Raw genomic sequence first — 19,706 nt, 5'->3', positions numbered from 1 at the left:
TTGAGCACACATGGGATCTCTAGAATCAAAATTGATCAAACAGTGTGGCTTTTCAAGCTTATCAGTACTCTCAGTAGGTACATCAACAATACAAATAGGCTCTTGTATGTGAGGACAATTTTCATCCAAAACCAGTCCGTCTACACACAGCATCAAATTATCAACAATTTCACAAGAGTCATCAATTTCATTAACATGTTGAGTTTTAGCATTGCAAGCTTTAACCACGTGACCCCTCTTTCCACATCCTCTGCAAATAGCGTTCCTAGCTAAACAGCGAGGACTAGATGCAATATGTCCTGGAGATCCGCATCTATAACATTTCACAGGACGTGAATTTCCTAGTTGTGCATAATTAGGGGGACGATAATTTGGAGAATGATAGTTAGATGACTTATTGTTTTTAAAATCTAACTTCCCTACATTCTTAACAACTTTAGTTTCATCAACAAATGCTTGTGTTTGAGGTTTTACAGAAGACTCTGATTCCTTCGCCACACTATCTTTAGATATAGAGCTAGAACAATTATCCATTTCTTTTATCCATAAGTTAGTATTTTCTATGGCTTTAACGATTTCGATTGCTTCTTCTAAATTACAATCCTTACTAAGCAACTTTTCTCGCACTCTCTTATTATTGGTGCACCTGACGATTTGATCACGGATCAAAGAATCTGTTAAATCTTTAAATTGGCAATTAAGTGATAATCCCCGCAAGGCTGCTACATAACTTGCAACATCTTCATCTGCTTTTTGAACTCTACAAAAGAATTTATGCCTTTCCAAAAGAGTATTAATTTTTGTGACAAACCTTTTTTCTAACATTAACATACTCATATCATATACATTAGCAGCATGACCATCCCCCACACCTAAAGATATTTCGGGCAAATCTTCATACAACCTTCTGCCTTCCACTCCCAAATTATGAAGAAGAATAGCTTGTTTGCGGACAGGACCATACTTGTCCGCACCAGATGCTAAAATGTAAGTGAGGAACAGTTTCTTCCAATCTTTCCAAGGTATTATGGGTTCACCAGGAGTAGGGAGGAAAGAAGGGGGGGTAGAAAAGGCTTGATCACCCATGGTGAAGAGGCAATAGCAATCAGCAAATAACCAACAGTGCAGTAAAAATAAAAAATAAAAATACTCAATGTAAAGGTAGTACTTATTAGGTGGGAGATCGGCAATATGAGAATAAAAGTAGCAGTTCCGTAGCCAAATATCACACTATCGAACTGGCAGTCTTGAAAACGATGTCACGGTAAAATACCGGAATTTCGAAGCTTCGGAGACAATCAAGATGGCCGCCGCGTTGAATCGACGACGTCCCAAACAAAGATGGCCGCGACGATTTCAAATCAAAACGCTGACGTTCCCAAAGGAAGATGGCCGCCACGTTCTCTGCGCTGAATCAACGATGGTCCCAAACGAAAATGGCCGCTACGCTGGTTCACGCCACTGACGTCATCAAGATCACGTAACCAACACAACGACGGATGAAGATTCCAGCGCCGGAGCGGCAGTTTCAAAGTCTCGAGGGTGAGTAAACAAGTTGAAAAATGCGAAGCGTAGATGTATAAGGCAATACACGAATCCTTCGATGTATAAGGCAATACACCAAATCCTTCGAAATTTAGCAGGGAGCAGTCAGCGTTTAGCAAAGGAACAATTAAAACGCTGCATTTGACAAGAGTACATGCCCTGAATTCACACGAAGGGGAAGCACTTTAACGAAGACTTTTGTTGAGCAATTTGCCAATTTAGATAAGGCTCGATCTATCTACTAGGGAAGGATAGAGAGCACTGGAGAAGTAAAATGTACATACCACGAAATCGTTGCTTTCTAGAGAAAAAAGAGCAGGAAACAAAAATTGGAGGAGTAAGTTGTATGCCACAGTCAAATCCAGTAGTGGCACCATCCAGGGGTGGAGGTCAATTGTAGTCTCTGCCCCTGCCAGAGTAAAAGGGTCCACTCGTCGCCAATGTAAAGAAAGTATCCTCAATCCAGGGTTGGTAGATGAAGTAAATCTTTATTGGTCAGAAGTAAAGAGACCTCCAGCTCCTTCCACAGCTTCTTCAGTACTGTCTGCTATTCACATCATAACATTCTAAGTTCCTAGCAACATCCCCACAATTCCAATAAGCATAGATCCCAACACATAAGCATAGATCCCAACACAATGCTTTATCCGGTGATACGCCGGATCCATCATGGTAGCAAGCCGAGGATATTCAACACCCCCAAAGACGCTTTACAGTTTGTCAGGCAGCTGGAACGGAAGGAGAAGTCTAAAGACGCTGAGCCGAAGTGGACAATGAAGATTGAAGAGCTTGCAGGGTGAACTACTATATACCTGTGGTTTTTGATATAATTTAATTCTAAGACTGGTATTACATGTGTAGTGTGGCTCACTGGTTAGAGGCGGCAGACCCAAGAGCAGAGGACGGTCCGGGACCAGGGTTCGATTCCCGGCGCGGCAGGTTTCTGGACCAGGGTCAGCGGACTCGATAATTCTCTCGCCTCGGTGCCCACTCTGATCAGCGATCACACTCGGCAACTCTGGGCATTAGCTTGCCTCATCTTCACTAACGGCCCCACCAGACCGCCGGGGATGCCTGGTCTCACCCTGGAGATACCCATTGAGGGACCATCTCTCAGGGAAGCCAGGAAGGGTTTCGCAGCGGTCGAAGCGCCTTGGGACCCTACGGGTAAGTAGTGCGCTATATAAATGCCTATACATACATACATACATACATACATACATTAATATTTTCTTTCCTTCTAGTAAGGCACTTGCGCTTTGTATAATAGGCTTGCCTGCTTATCAAAACAGAGTAAGTTGGACAATTTTCCTCAGGAAGCACTGTGGACTATGTTACAGCCTCTGATATTGACTGTTAACTAGAAAACGTTTGATTGTTAGAAATATTGGGGTGGTGGTGTTGGTCTGCAGAAGCGGTCATGTGTTGTATGAGATGGGAACGACTACACAAGCCTTTAGAGGGGTGGCGTTGCTGCCCTGGTTGTTGCACGATGTACTCAACATGTTTTTGGTGGGTGACCGTTCCATAATTGTTCGTAATGGGCATATGTATAACTGAGATATTGGATGAGTGTGGGTATGTCACTGTAGAGCAGCCCCAACCACCCTTTTTAACGAGGGCATCAATGAGCTGCTGGTGTCCCTCATGAGGGTGCACCTCAAGATGTTCTATGTTGAGGGAGGGTTCGGTGAGTGCACTGGCGACTCACTGCGGGTGAGATTGTTTTGGGTTACTGGTTCCTTGCTGCTTATTTTGGGTTACCTCAGATGTATTATAAACCTGTACAACTGTATAAATATGGTCTAAGGGAATCGACTTGTTGTAAAAGGTGTGGTGTGGACAACGCTGATTTTATGCATCTAGCATGGGCATGTCCAAAAGTGTTTGCTTTCTGGGATGAAGTAGTGATAGTGTTAACTGAAATGGTGGTTGTCCCAATAGTATGCAATGTGAAGCTGTGTCTACTGGGTAATGTATATAAACTTCCGTCAGGTGTTCGTAAACTGGTGGCGATGTGTATGCAACTGGCTAAACGTAGAGTCGCCTTAAATTGGGATGGTAGACCGGCACCTTTGCTGAAGCAATGGCCTCATGATATTGCTTATTGTTGTGATCAATTCACTGGTTATGCAGAAGAGCTGCCCAGTACATCATGGCCACGGGATGTGTGGGGTCCGTACCCTCCCAACATGTTGACCCACTCTGTGGACGATTGAGCATTATTGTATGGACAAATTGCTATTGATTAACTGCCTCAACTCACTGGTTTCATGTTTTTTAGCTGATCTATGTATTGTTTCCTTTTAGCAGCTACAGACATGCATGAGATATTGAATGAATGTACAAGGATCAGCTGCACTTTGTTTATGTTTGAAAATTCATAAATAAATATATAAAAGAATGAGATGGTAGGATATTCCCAAGGATGCAACAGGAAAAAGACTCCAGCCCCTGCGGCTGTTGCCCTACCTGCTTGTGGCCCCCAATCAGGCTATGACTGTTGTTATTTATGGGTTTCCCTCTGCAGACATTTCAGTCCCTGGTCAATGTCAAAGTCCGATAAAGAAAACTTTAAAGGCTGCGCGGAAACAAGACCAGGGGCTAGATGTAGGTAATTGAAATTTACTGATTCGAAAATACCGAATTTTACCGATTCGGTATTTTCGAAATGGTAAATGCTCTGTAGATAAAAAATCGGTAAAAATTACCGAATCGGTAAGATTCGGTAATTGCCATTATTCCTATGCGCCTGGAGACCCATAGGAATGAATGTCAATTACCGAATCGGAAAATATCGATTCGGTAAAATAGGGAAAGCTTCCAGGGTGGCGGGGTGTCACATTGACACCCTGTTGCACCCCTGAATAGTGCTTGTGTCCACATGTGGCACACATGCATGCCCTAAGGGCATGTATGTCTGCCACATGGCACAGTTGAAAATGTATTGTTTTGCATTTTCAAAGGTATTCCTTATTTACCACCAACTGATAGTTGGTGGTAAATAACAAATCCTTAAAGCACATGAGCACTGTTTAAAGTGCTTCCTACATGTCATTTACCGATTCGGTAAATACTGAATCGGTAAATGATGATTCGGTAAATACCGAATCCGTAAATACCAATTCAGTAAATACCGATTCAGTCTTTACCGAATCTGTAAATTGCCCCCCTACATCACAAAAGCCTATTACCGGACGGTAATGGCCGAATTCTGCCGTTACCGACCGGTAATACCCTTCCTACATCTGGCCCTAAGTGACTTGCCCTGTTTGGGCCGATGGGCTCAGGTAAATCCCCTGGTGCAGCTGCTGAACCAAGGGGTCTTGACAATGCCATAGCATCAGCAGTGCTTGGAAACAGACTATTTTCAGAATAACTTAACCATATCTAGCTTTTCCCCCATCACACCGCATCCTCTCTCTCAAAGGCTTCACGTTGTTCATTGGGAAATATGAGACAGACCCTGACCCAGATGGATCACCAACTAAGATATGCCACTGAGGGCTGCCTCATGCCCCAGGAGATGTGGTCTTGCGTTCTAGCTGCACAGCATTGATCTTAGACACTGGTTTCAAAACGTGCTTTGACATTTGAGGACAAATTGTGGGATTGAGGAGAAATCACTTCATCTCCCTGTGCCTCAAAGTGTAACTATGTGTATTCAAAGAATGTGGAAATGTCATACGGTAAAAAAGCTGTAGAGTGTGCTAGCTAGTGTTGTCACCATTGCATATTGTACAGCTCACACTTGTTCGAAGAATTGATTTACAAGTGGAGCACAATCTCGCCCCACGCCCATGGATGATCTATGTTCCAAAGACTAGTCCTTTACTACAATTGCCTTCCTAGTGCTTCCAGGAAGCGTTGCTTCTTGGAAATCTGTTTGTCAAATACCTAAGAATAGAAAAGTAACCAAAAGAACAGGCTTCAACCAATCCTATATTCTACAAGTAATGTATTTCACCAAAATATCTACTTGAAAAGAACTTGCTAATCCTATTTCCAAGAACTTGTTCGCTCACATGCACTTGGACTGATTAATTGCCCCACTGTCCCACCACATTAATTTTCTGCCAGTATTTCTAAGCTGCTAAAATGTAGATGTGTTGTTAGGTTAATGAATTAATAGTAAGTGGATGTATTAACACAGTTAATATTTTTGCTGTCAGCATTTATGTAGTGGATATTAAGGTTGTGCAATTAATAGCCCCAGTATAGAATGTTGACATCCCTGCAGTGAAGTGGTGTGGCTCACTGGTTAGAGGCGGCAGACCCGTAAGCAGAGGACGGCCCGGGACCAGGGTTCGATTCCCGACACGGCAGGGTCGTGGACCAGGGTCAGCGGGCTCGATAATTCTCGCCTCGGTGCCTACTCCAGTCAGGGACCACACTCGGCAACTCTGGGCATTAGCTTGCCTCATCTTCACAACGGCCCCCCCAGACTGCAGGGGATGCTTGGTCGCACCTTAGAGATACCCATTAGGGACCATCTCTCAGGGTGAGCCAGGACGGGTTCCCCAGCGGTCGAAGCGCGGAGATACTCCCCCGGGAGTCGATTCTAGCGCTATATAAACCCGCAATTAAATTAAATTGAATTGTCTGTATGTCTTTGTGAATTGCTGTAAGCCAGAAGTTGACAGAAGGTGGTCACACAATCAGAAACTGTCTTCACCTACCTTTGACACGAAGGCCCAGTAGCGGTAGCACCTTATGTCCTTGTCCAGAGTGTCTTTGTCTTTGAGCCTGCAGGGAATGAGATCCGGGTTTTCCACATACGAACACTGGCTTGTTGTCATACAAGCAAAGGCGTCGCCATCTAAAAATACAGCTGTCAACCACATGAAAAATGGTAGGAGCACTCTGGGCCAAAATTCATGCATAGCCAAGCCAGCAAGTTCATGGCAGCTTGTTTTCCCGCAGTGGTACCTCCCGCAGTGCCACGCCGTCAAATTCAATATGGAAAAGCAGACTCCCGGCAGGAGGAAGAACAGTACTCCAAACCACACATTGTGGTCCCTGTGGCACGGGCAGGCAAAGGCAAGCTGCAGCATCTCCTGAAGGCCCACAAAGATGCTTGCCAGCACCCCCCACAGCAAGAGTTTCAGGGGGACCCATTTAGTCAGGTCTTTGATTTCTGCCATTTTGAACTTTGGGTTGATCTGGCAGTGATGAAGAGGTTGAAGCAGTCGATGTTGTGTTTGTAACTCGCTTCTGATCCTTCAAGGATGCGGAAAGGACTGAAGTTCCAGCGCGTGCCCTGACTCGAGAAGTGCATCTGCCGTTAGAGAAGTGCATGCAGGGTTTTGTACTTAAACATTGAGTCCACGCCCACAGTTGGCAGTGAGTGACATGAGGTGTAATAGAAAGATAGAACGTGTCTTTTGTGTTTATGCCTTCAGGCCATGAGCTGAACTTAACATCTTCCTCCCCTTCCAAAGGCGTTCACCCAAAGAGCTTGATGTAGATGAGGGTTCATTATTGCAGAAGGTCTGGGTCACTCGCCACAACCCAGAGTCATGCACTTAAATAACACACAGTACAGCCAATGCCAGGATACCTCATCTCAGCAGATATTGGCACTTTCCGCAGATACCGGCTCTTTGATGGGAGCAAACTGCATCAGATGCGTCTAAACAGGCAGTGCCTTCCATTCCCCAATACCAATTTACATCAGTTTCTCAAAAACCTAGGGTGTTACCCTTTGATTTCACAGACTGCATTATTAGGTTGCTGGTGACGAGCCTGTAGAAATGAATTTCCAGTCTTGATGTGAACTGCGATGGTTGGGCCTGCGATCTCGAGATGACCCTGTACGTGTCCACCATCTCCCCTCAAAGACTTGACGTTGTAGAGTCTGGTGCAGAAATTGAGTTGAGTATTTATTATTAGAGATGGAGTGGGATTCTCGCCCCAACCTAGGGACAGCTGCTGTGATATTATTCCATGTTGGGGACTTACTCTGCTGGGTGTACATAAACAGGCAGGGTCTTCCCATTCACCAAGATGGATTTCTGATCCGTTTTGAGAAACCGCAGTGAAGTCCATTGATGGCTGTGATAGAGTTGCTAGGTATGTCCATGCAAGTAAAATGGAAGTTGTGATTAATTGAATATAGTTGCCAATGAAAGTAGTGCAGTCTCAACACTATCAGACTAGAGGCACAGACCACGGTGTCTTGTTTTGAAGGTCTGAGCTATTATACGTTTGTCTCACGGCCGGTTCCCTCAGCTCCACCTGGATATTTTAACATTAACATTACTTGCTTCAGGTGCCTCCATCTTTCTACCTGAGCCTCGATAAAGCTGGCAACCCTTGGCTAGTGAAATCCCAACTTGGTGGTAAAGCTGAACCAGTAACCTGTTTACTCTAGGTTATCACATCCTGTGCATGAAGCCTCTCGATAATCATGGTGGGCAAAGCATTTCTGGCAAATATATAGGTGTCTTTCTTCATCAAGGGCTGATAAATCAACGTGGCAAATTTCTTTACACTATTTAACTGTCTTGATAGAAAACGACCAGTAGAGGTCAGTAAAATACCAGAATTGCTTTCTGCTTAGGGACTTTATTCTGGCAACTACCTCTATTTAACTGTCTTGATAGAAAACGAACAGCAGAGATCAGTAAAATACTAGAATCACTTTAGCATTCTCTAGATTCAAGGCCATAGAATCTTCCACGAGCACCCATAGACAATAATATTTTTTTCAGATCTTGTATTTTCAGTGATCTGAACACGAAAGACCCAATTTTATATTAAAAAACAGAGCTTTGGACTATACCATTTCCTCCTGATAGGCAATATTTCTCTCCATGTGTTCCCATACCTGGTGTGTTCCGCAGTTTGGAGCTTCATGTTAAAGAATAGTATAGATTTCAGCACCCAGGCTAATGTGCTGCAATAGCCAAATACATATGAGGTCCCAAAGGTGAGACCGATTGCATTGCAAATGCTTGTTAGTTTCACATTCAATTCAGGGCGCATTGTGGGAGCGTCATGTTCCACGTACAGTTCAACATTGTATCCTGTTAGTCATTCAAATCCCCTCCCTCAGTCTTCCACCTTGGTATAAGTGGTTGTGGCTAGGTGAGTCTTTGCCAGCATGCACCCTAGGCACCAAAATGGCTCCTAGATATAATTCTATGCTGAATGATGTGCCACGAGGCCATGCCTGGTCAGGAAAGGTTATTGCTAACTCTCAGTTGTCCCATTAAAGGCACATTCATCAGGAGGGCGTCAATGGCCAAATGTGTCCCGAGTAGAAAAGACTTTAGACTTTTTCTTTTATTGAAGAACCCTTTATCTATTTATGCCCGCTGTGGGGTAGAGAGTTCGGCAGTAGGGGAGAGTTTGAAGGCACCACCATTCATACACATGAGCATGTAGGTCGGCATCTATCTTGTCATGAAACTTGTTAGATAATTGTCTTTGGCGGGGTATAAGAAATTTCAGGGGATGTGGGCAGCATGACTTTGAATCCTCCTGTAGCCACCTCCAGACGGTTTATTCAGTTTGTCCTCCCTCCAGGTCTTTCTGCAGACGGGGAGCTTAGTCAAGGCTCAGTTCTGTGTGTGTCCACTGTGATATTTTTGGTTGTAAGTCTGGCCATGCAAGAACTGTGTCTTGTGCAGGTGTTGGTGCAAATGGAGACCTTGCGTGCCAGGTTGTTCTATTGGAATGGATGTTGTGGTAGGCCGTGCGTGTGCTTTGATGCCCATACGGTCAGGATGAGACAGCCAATACCATTGTGTTAGGGTTGGGTGATGTGTTCAGATTTTGCTTGGTTGCGTCATAGAGGGAGTCTTTATAGGCGTCAAAGAGGTTGTTTTTCACAAGGTGATCAAACAGCAGGTACCCCTGTCCATCTGCTAATAAGTGAGGGGTTTGATTCTGTGTCATAGGCTGAGCTAGAACCTTGCAAGCTGGACCTTGCCTTACATGAGAGGAGAAGGAGAGAGGCTGTTATCTAGGTAGAAGTAGAGGAATTTATCCAAGGTTAACAGACATGGGGAACCTCTCTCGCTTAGGCTGTCGAGCCACGAGAATACCTTAGGTTTGCTTGCAACCCCTTGATGAGGACAAACTTGGGTTTGGTCGGATTGGCTTTGAGGGAGCCATTAGATGTCCATTTCAGATTAATATCCAGATATTATCTTAGCCCAAGGATGTCGCTGATCATTGGTAGTTTGACCTAAAGTGGTGTGTTATCAGTTGGGGTCGAGCGGCCTCAGCGTTCTTTTCCCACCAGGCAAGCACAATTCCTGAAAGCGGCCAGCAGGACTCGAGAGCCGCCAGGTGACTAGATTCATAGCATTGTGCTGAGGAAGCCACCCTCACTGACCGGCTAGTCTCCCGATAAAACCTGAGCTTTCATGAACAGAGAGTAAAAAGGGGGTGATTCTACGTATAGAACACGTGCCATCAGATCATCTACAATTGTATATCCCATGATGCACCAGGCCCAATTCTTTTACTGCAACTATCAGAATCAGGCTTTGGTGTTTTAATTTAGACACTGTCTTTGAGTTTTCTTGAGAAATCACCCAAATTAACAAACATCCTCAGTGATACTGGCCTAGGTAGACAGGGTTTATGCATGTGTGAAACCGATAATACAGAATCCATGTGGATCACTAACCTAGTGTTCTGTGTACAGCTCTACCTCCTCTGAGACAGTGATACCCTGCAGTGCACTGTCCAGAGGTGTGCAGGGTTTGGATACAGAAAGAGACAGCACGAGGCTCTGTGAAAACACCCGGATGTAGGCTAATGACTCATCTTGAAACCTGGCACAGAAGGTGGGTGAGCCACGCGTCCTCTTGAGCTGGTCGATGGCAGCCAGAGCTGGAACTAACAGCATGAGGAAACTGGATGACATGAGCCACTGGCACAGCCCTTGTACTTGGACCAGTCATGAGAATGGGTATGTGCCTAGCAGGGCAGCAGGAACAGATCTGGAACTAGCTGGTCTCCCAGGGTATGGCTGCAAGCCCAGCAGGCACACACACACACCCTGACACAATCCAGTGCTGCTGAATCACACGCAGAAACGCATTAGTAAGAACATTTTTGATAAGGGTGCTGCATAGCAATTCATTGTACTCTGCTTTCAGAGAATTTGACACATGATCTTGGTAGTGGATTTCGTAGATCATTCGAAAGTTTCTAATGCACATGGGGCTGGTCTGCAGTTCCTTCACTCAGTAACTGATGGCCCTGAGCTCTAGTGAGTGTGATGAGGAACATGTGCTCTGATGCTTATTCCCTGGGGGATGATATGTTAATTCAGATATGGGTGGCATCACATTTGTGGATTGGTGAAGGGACAGCTACCAAATGGGTGGAAGGATGGATTAGAGAGCGCAAAATAGAATGACAAAATGGGGGAATGAGTGCATGACTGACTGAATTCATGGCTAAGGTGATAAATGGACGAACGCGTTGGTGAGTGCATGGATTAGAGGATAGATGAATAGACAAGATGAGTGGTCTTTGAGAAAGTGGATAAGTGAAAGAGGGTAGACGAGTGAGTGCATTATTCTGAGTGGCTGGATGAATGAGTGGATAGCTGGATGGATGATTTGCTGAAAGTGTAAAATTCCGTCCTCCTGCTAAATCCCAGAGCGTCATTTACCACACTCTTATCCCCACGCAGGGTACCTATCACTGGGCACCTGATGCCACTGGCGCACTCTCATCCCCCACCCATGGCACCTATCACTGGGCGCCCAGTGTCACTGCCACGCTCTCAGCCCCCACCCAAGAAACGTATCACTGGGCGCCCTGCATCACTGCCACACTCTCTTCTCCCACCCAAGGCACCTATCACTGGGCACCCTGCGTCACTGCCCGCACTCTCAGTCCTCACCCAAGGTACCTATCACTGGGTGCCCTGCATCACTGCCCACACTCTCTCCTCCCACCCAAGGTACCTATCACTGGGCACCCTGTGTCCCTGCACGTTTTCTCATCCCAACCTAGGGTACCTATCACTGGGCGCCCTGTGTCCCTGCCAGCATTCTCATCCCTACCTAGGGTACCTGTCACTGAGCACCCTGTGTCACTGTCTGCACTCCCACCCCCACCAAGGGTACTTATCACTGGGCACCTTGTGTCACTTCCACACTCTCATCCCCCACCCACAGCACCTATCACTGGGTGCCCTGTGCCACTGCCTGCCTTCTCATCCCCCACCCAGGGTACCTATCTATGGGTGCTATGTGTCACTGCCTACATTCTTACCCCACACCCAGGGTATCTAGCACTGGGCGCATTTCGTCACTGCCTGTACTCTCATCTCCCACCCTGGGTACCTATCACTGGACGCCCCGTGCCACTGCCTGCCCCCTAACCCTCACTCAGGGTACCTATCACTGGGAGTCCTGTGTCACTGCTTTACTCTCATCCCCCACTCAGGGAACCTGTCACTGGGAGCCTTGTGTCACTGCCTGCACTCTTATCCCCCACCCAGGGTACCTATCCTTGGGAGCCTTGTGTCACTGCCTCACTGTCATCGCCACCCACGGTACCTATCACTGGGTGCCCTGTGTCACTGCTCGCACTCTTATCTCCAGCCAGGGTACTTGTCACTGGGTGCCCTGTGTCACTGCGCACTCTCATTCCCCATCCAGGGTGCCTATCACTGGGCGCCTTGTGTCACTGCCTGCACTCTCACCCCCCACCCAGAGTACCTGTCACTGGGCGCCCTGTGTGTCTGCCCATACTCTCATCGCCCACCCAGGGTAGCTAGCACTGGGAGCCCTGTGTCACTGTCTGCACTCTCATCGCCCACCCAGGGTAGCTAGCACTGGGTGCCCTGTGTCACTGCTCGCACTCTTATCCCCCATCCAGGGTACCTATCACTGGGCGCCCTGTGCCACTGCTCGCACTCTTATCCCCCACCCAGGGTACCTATCACTGGGTGCCTTGTGTCACTGCTCACACTCTCATCCCCCACCCAGCTACCTATTACTGGGAGCCCTGTGTCACTGCCGCACTGTCATCCCTACCCACGGTACCTGTCACTGGGCGCCCAGTGTCACTGCTGTACTCTTATCCCCCACTTAGGGAACCTATCACTGGGCACCCTGTGTCACTACCCGCACTCTTCTCCCCACCCAGGGTACCTATCGCTGGTGGTCCTGCATTATTAAACTGATAAGAACAGATACTACACTTGATCTTAACCAAAAGGCCGAGAAGCGATAGGGGGGGTGGGCTGCATTACGACCACCTTTTCGAGCCTGGCACGGTAGCCTGCTTCCAGAGACAAACTGCTCCAGGAGCTGCTGCAGTCTCAACTATAGGCTGTCCCTTTCTGAGTCTCCTCTGCACCTGCTGTGCGCTCCGCACCCACTCACCTGGACATCTCACTTACTACTTCTGACACCATCACTGTGGCCCATCCTAGCAGCTCACCGGCTAAAGTAGTGGTCCATGTGTTATGAATGACAATTCCAACACTCCTTTTTTTTTTTAAACATTTGTTTATTGAGTTTTCATTTTTAAAGGTCCGACATATTTTCTTGTTGCAATTAGTCTGTTGTATGCATACATTTCTTTTTTTCCCCATTTTTTTTGGTGCTTAGTGTTCCATCATGCATACATTGCACAGATGTAAGTCTAAATTGCTGATTGGACATGTTTAAGCCAATAAACAGGTGGTTCTTACAACAGATTTTAACCTAAACAACAATAACGTCTCTGCGATTTGGCAATAGGTTCCATTCAGACATGAATCTCTCTCTATGTTTCTGAGTTTCCATTCACATTATTCGATATCTATGCTGTGTTTTTTGCCCCCCGTGTTTCTAAGGGCCCGATTCACAGAATGAATTTAAGACTCAATCCTAAACTTACTACTATTTTGGTATTCACAGAATGCACTTACTACTTTTGGTATTCACAGAATGAATTTACTACTTTTGGTATTCACAGAAGTTAGGATTTTGTCTTAAGTTTGTCTTAAGACAAACTTAAGACAGACTTAAGACAGACTTAAGACAAACTTAGGACAAAATCCTAACTTATGTGAATACCAAAAGTAGTAAGTTCATTCTGTGAATACCAAAAGTAGTAAGTGCATTCTGTGAATGCCAAAAGTATTAAGTGCATTCTGTGAATATCAAAATAGTAGTAAGTTTAGGATTGAGTCTTAAGTTCATTCTGTGAATCGGGCCCAAAGTGTTGTACAAGCTGAGTAGGCGGTTGCACGTGCAATAGCTGATCCGTAGCCTTGTGCATAGTGTGCATATTTAGTTGGCCTCTTCCAACGAATCTTTGGCTTAGGGTGATGGATGCACAGTAGCAATGTATAATTAGTGATGTTTAGCCAATTCAACATCGACACTTCGTGTATGTACACCAGTCTTGGCGTGTTGCGGATGCCTTTCACAGTTTACAAGTGAGTTTTGCATTTTTGTGGCTTCTAGGTAATGTGGGACGCAGCTGGGGGGACAGTGAGGGATTATCTGTGGGACCTGCCCTTTGAGAGTACAGTCTATGGTGGGGGTTGGGAGGTCCACATAATTGTGCGTGGTTGTCCGTGACTTCCAGTTTTGGGGAGGGGGAACGGTAGGAGGCATAAATCTAGGTAATGATACCCCTTGCTGGTCCGCCCTTAGCGCCACAACATCTCAGGCCACCCCCCGGGCAGGAGAGGACAGAGGGGGCCCGCACGCTGCCTGATTGTGTCCCCTGAAAATCGTGTAATATGGCCTCCCAGATTGTTGCGATAGGTTCCTTGCGTAGACCATAGATATCTTCAGTTCGCAGTGCCAAACCCTCCGCCCTGGCCCACACCACAAGCAATCATCTTCAAGACAGCAGGGCAGTGGGATCGGGCTTTTTCCAACTTTTTATGATCAGGCGTTTAGCTGTCAGCATTCCTAAAACTAGGAAGCATACTGCTAGGGCGGCACTAACGGGGCGCAAGTAGGCACAAAGTGATGGGCAGGCCCACAACATGTGCAGCAAATCAGCATCTAGTTGCTGACATCTGGGGCATATCACATCTCTCCTATTATAGCACTTGTTGATTCTCACTGGGGTGAGATAAGCCCACTGTATTATGTAATGTTGGATGAACTGATGCGTGCGCTACGGGGGTTGTATATAGGACTCTTCAGTACTTCCATCCACTCCTTGTCCTCAAAGGGTTGTCCTCTGTCATCCTCCATCCTCCCACTGCTGTCTAATGGATGCAGTGAGTCAGCAGACCATTTAGTGAGGTGTCTACCCCTTCCCATAATGTGTAGGTATTGTATGGTTAGATGTGTGGGCTGTCCTGTAATCATGTCGCCCCATTTATTTCTGAGGGCTGCCAAGAGAGTGAGATATTGAACGAACTGGCCAGGCGGTAGGTCGTTCAAGTCCGCTAATACATCATATAGTAAAAGTCCCCCTTCCTGGTAGAGGTCTCCGAGCGTTTGCACTCCAGCTGCTAGCCAGGCCATTACCTTTGTGGCAGTCACTGCGCCGCCCCTATGTGGCGTAATCTACAGTGGCAGTGCCGGTGCATATGGGAATGTATAGGCTTCTACGATAAACTTTGTGTCTTAAACCAAGGAGTATTAGTTCGAGCATTTTACTTCGGGTACATGGGTAGAATGTTCGAAGGATGCATGCCAGGGACCATGGCGGGGCATCTGTGGCAGTGTCAGACAGTTGCAGCCCTGCCCTCCAATTTGCCACCCATTGTAATTGCGATGCTAAATATTATTGTTCCATGTTGGGAACCACTAGGCCTCCCTTGTTTGATGGGAGGTAAAGTTTTGCGAGGGCTACACGGCAGCCAGACTCTTTCCGAATGAATTCACTTATCATGCATTCAAATCTCTGGAAGTGAGATGGCGCAACACAGATGGGGAGGTTAGTAAAAATAATATAGCATCCTGGGAAGTAACACCATCTTCAATAGAGCTATCCTGCCTCAACTGACAAAGGAAGTGTGTGTCAGAAGGACATTTGTGAGCACAGTGCAGGGGTTGCTCTCCCTAGGTTGCTCTCCAAGAGGTATTCTTGCCGGTGGTAAATATGGATTCCTAAGTAGTGGAAGGTGTTAGGCTGCCACTTAATGTGCTCTCCATGAAAGAGGCGAACTGGATCTGGGTGTCCGTGCCCAAAGGGATATAGGCAGAATCTACTCCAGTTGAAACACAACCCAGATAGGTCCCCAAATCCTGTGAGTGCATAAGTTAGTGTAGACGGAAGCGAGTGCACATCCTTAAGGTACACCAGTATATCATCCGCGTACAGGGACACTACAAGTATATCATCTCCCAGGGGGATTCCCCACTCTGTGCAATGCTCTCTGAGCACTGCTGTAATTGCCTCCACTGCTAATGTGAACAACAGGAGGGATAGTGGGCACCCCTGCCGGATGCCTCAGCAGATTGGTATGGATGCAGAGATGTGGCACCCCGTCTTCACCCATGCTGTTGGCTGTGCGTATAATAGTCAGACCAGCTGGAGGAATCGCCCATCGGTTCCATATTTGGTGAGAACCTGAACAAGGTAGTCGCACTCCAGGGTGTCAAAGGCTTTTTCTAGGTCTGAAACTAGGCACCCCAAGTGTGGCCATTGTTGGAGAGAGTAAGTGGACACTTTGTAGAAATTCCTGAGATTCCGTGATGTGTTGCGGGATGGAACAAAACCATTCTGATCTGGGCGCACCAGCGTAGCCAGTCGATCAGCTAACACCTTGGCTAGGATTTTGTAGTCTGTGTTTAGTAGAGCCAGCGGGCGGTATGATCCAGGTTAAGTCGGGTCCTTGTCAGGTTTAGGTAAGGAGACAAGCAATGCCTCACGCATCGAGGCAGGAAGGGAGCCATTGTCAAGCGCTGCATTATATAACAACAGTAGTTGTGGTATTACTGTATGTGCATAAGTTTTATAACAAAGGGGAGGCCGTCAGTACCCAGGGTCTTGCCTGTGGCTAAGGCCCGTTCGTGGACACAATTTTAAATAGGGTTATAGGTTCCTCTAATTCTATTGGTTGTACCTGATCCCGTGCTGAAAATCTGATTTGGGAGAAAAGGGTGGTGAACTGTGCATCACTGTAGGTGGTTTTGATGTGTACAGTGCCCTGTAGTAGTGGGTCAGTTCTGCGTGTATTTCAGCTTGCGTGTGTAGCAGTCGACCAGTCTCATCCTTAAGGGCATATAGGTGGTGTGATACCTGTTCTTGGCGTATGAGCCATGCCAAAAAGTGGCCCGCACGATCAGAGTTCGCTTTCACTCTGGCAGAGTGTGCTGCGTAAATTACACATCTGAGGCATTCCAATAAGTCCATCGGTTCGCCTCGTTTCGCCTCTAGTCGTGCTGCACAGTCTGGTTGTGTCACCCAGCTCACTTCCGGTTGTATGAGCTCCCTCTCTACCCTCCCTGCAGCTCCGTCGACATGTTTGTAGATATTCCAGTTAATGTCTAAGCATTTACCCCTGATGGTCACTTTAAACACCTCCCATTCCGTAAGCTTGTTCCCTACCGCCCCCTCGTTGAGTTAAAAGTACTCGGTTGTGCCGTGTCCCACTGCCTCTCAAAATGATGCGTCTTCTAGGGCAGGCACCTGGAGGTGCCAAGTGGGTATTTCTGGCTGAGGCGTCCCCCATTTCAGTCATAAGAGCTGTGGTTTGTTGTCGGAATGCATGGGGCCACGATATTCTATATTATCAATCACTGGGTGTAACGCTGGTGAGCCCACTATTCGGTCAATGCTTACATGGAGTTCATGTGGTGCTGAGTAGTAGGAGTATATTCTTGTATTAGAGCTCCTTGCGCGCCACAGGTCTACTAGCGACCAGTGTTTCAGCAAGTCCATTAGTATTCGGGCATTAGTCAGGGACTGTGTGCTGGACAAAGGAGGGACGGAACGATCCAGTGTCGTGTGGATGACAGCTTTGTAGTCCCCTCCCATTAGCCATGGGAGTCCACTCCATTCTGCTAAAACACTAGAGAGTGATCAGAGGAATGGTGTCTGTTCTATATTGGGCTGAGAACAAGGTCGAGGGCCTACCGTTTGATTCTTCCAGCCAATTGCTAGCCACCATGGATGTATCTTCTCTATACACACAGATACCCCAACAAGACGGATTGGATGTGATGGAACTCTAACACAAAAAATAAACGTAGGGAGGGTCAAATAGGGCTATATTTAACGACCAAGACCACTCATGCCCTGAAAATGACTGTCAACAAACGAAAAAGTGGCCTGGTCAGGAAACTGTAAGTGTGCCGCAACTGAACTAATGACCCAAGACCATTAGTAGCACTAGAAGTGATGACCCAGGTCTGCTAGGAAAATTCCCATCAGCCCACCCATTTGGTGGAATGTCGTCATGTGGGAGATGTCACCAATCCAATTCTCAAACAGTGCACCTAGTCATGGTGCAGAGATGGATTAACATGGTGTGAACACAGACCACTGGGCTTCACTGGTGATGCTAATGGGGTGCAGTGCAAAAAATTAAAGTGAAAAACGTGAAAGTAAAATTGACTCCAAGGGCCAAAATTAATTTTAATCAGTATGGAACTCTACCTGGAGGGTCGACCTCGTCCCCACAGGGTGCCTACAGAACTCATCATCTCTCTAGCAACAGTGGCCCTTAAGAAAAATTTCTTCACTTTCGAGGACGAAATGTTCTTACAAATCAAAGGCTCAGCGATGGGCTGCCCCTTCGCCCCCGAAATGGCCATCCTGTTTATGGGCCAGTTTGAAGAAAAATTTGTTCTGAATAACAACCCCTACAGAGACTCAATTGGACAATGGTTCCGATATATAGATGACGTGTGGTGCGTGTGGAATCGTACATCTATACAATTGGAAGAATTTCATGTGTGGCTGAACAACAGAAGCCCGGACATTAAATTCAGTTTAAGTTACCATGAAAAAACTCTCCCATTCCTGGATGTAGAAATTTCAGTTAAAGACAATGTGCTGTCATGTTCTCTGTACCAGAAAAAGACGGACAAGAACAATGCTCTTCATTATAAGAGCTACCACCCGCGAAGCCTAAGGGATAATCTCCCTTATGGCCAATACCTCCGTGTGAGACGCAACTGCACCACCATCGAACAGTTTGAACTACATGGCCAAGGTTTGACTTCAAAGCTACAGGAACGTGGCTACCCCCAGAAACTCTTGAAACACTCTATGAAAAGAGCAAGATGGACACCCAGGGAACATCTCCTTGAAAAAAGAACCAAACCTGCGATGGATAGGATGGTTTGTGTCTCCACCTATGGCCCCCATACCAACCAACTACAAAAAATCATTAGGAGAAGTTGGCATCTGGTCAAGGAAATCCTCCCTGACGTAGGTGCCCCCCTATTTGCTCTTAAAAAGAACAGGAGCATTGGGCAAATGATAACATCCACCAGACCTCCACCGAAAAGGGAACCTCAAAATACCATCTTTGGAGCTAACCCAGTCACGGGGCACCGCAAATGTGGGACGTGTTCCGTCTGTGAACTTACAATAGAGGGGTCACTCTTCACTGATGGTAAGAAGTTTTGGCGTCACAACGAACACACAAACTGCAAAACCAAATACACCGTGTATGCCATCCAATGCCCATGTAATATGCTGTACATCGGCAAAACCACGCAGGAGGTCCGCCAGCGTATCATCCAACACCGTTCAAGAATCAACAATAAAACCATGACAGCTCCACTTGTATCCCATTTTTCAAAAAAGAATCATTCCAGTCAAGATATCAGATGGACAGTCCTGGCAGTCATCAGGGGTGGTAATGGAGACCCTGATCTCCGCTTGTCCCAAAAAGAAGCGTACCTAATTTTGAAGTTTGACACATCCAATACAGGCTTGAACGAAATGTCTGAGACTTCCAGTCTATGAATCACATTCCAATTGTCTGGATGAGCTTGGCTTTTCTGCTGTTCAGAATTTTTTCTTTCTCATCTCTGATATTTTGAACTAACCTCCTTGGTTCTTTTAAATCTGTGTTCGCACACTGTTCTAAGAGAAAGGGTCTATTGTATTACTTGTGTAATTTACCATGCCTGTACTGTGTTGAGGTTCAATGCCCAGTGAGTATGTTGTACATATGGTTGTAGCGCTAGCCTTATGAGCAAAGATCCACGCGATGGCAGAACTGAATTGAGGTTGATAGCGACATTCGCCAGCCCTTAGCAGTTATT

General features: G+C 46.5%; 1 protein-coding gene and 1 pseudogene across 1 annotated transcript in view; both read right to left on the bottom strand.

Moving 5' to 3' along the window:
• The window catches only part of LOC147717900 (uncharacterized), a 132,276-nt gene extending 125,482 nt beyond the window's left edge, over nucleotides 1-6,794 (bottom strand). Inside the window, exon 1 of the mRNA XM_086924669.1 lies at nucleotides 6,225-6,794. Within this exon, the coding sequence (XP_086780795.1) occupies nucleotides 6,225-6,689 (465 nt within the window). The 5' untranslated portion in view covers nucleotides 6,690-6,794. The remainder of the gene's footprint in view (nucleotides 1-6,224) is intronic.
• Nucleotides 6,795-12,580: 5,786 nt separating this feature from the next.
• On the bottom strand, nucleotides 12,581-12,754 carry LOC147717899 (U2 spliceosomal RNA; annotated as a pseudogene).
• Nucleotides 12,755-19,706: the final 6,952 nt, after the last annotated feature.

The sequence above is a fragment of the Lissotriton vulgaris genome, chromosome 5 (genome assembly GCF_964263255.1).
Source record: "Lissotriton vulgaris chromosome 5, aLisVul1.2, whole genome shotgun sequence".
Lineage (NCBI taxonomy): Eukaryota > Metazoa > Chordata > Amphibia > Caudata > Salamandridae > Lissotriton > Lissotriton vulgaris.
Note: the sequence above shows the minus strand (reverse complement) of the source record. Positions and strands in the feature narration are given on the sequence as shown.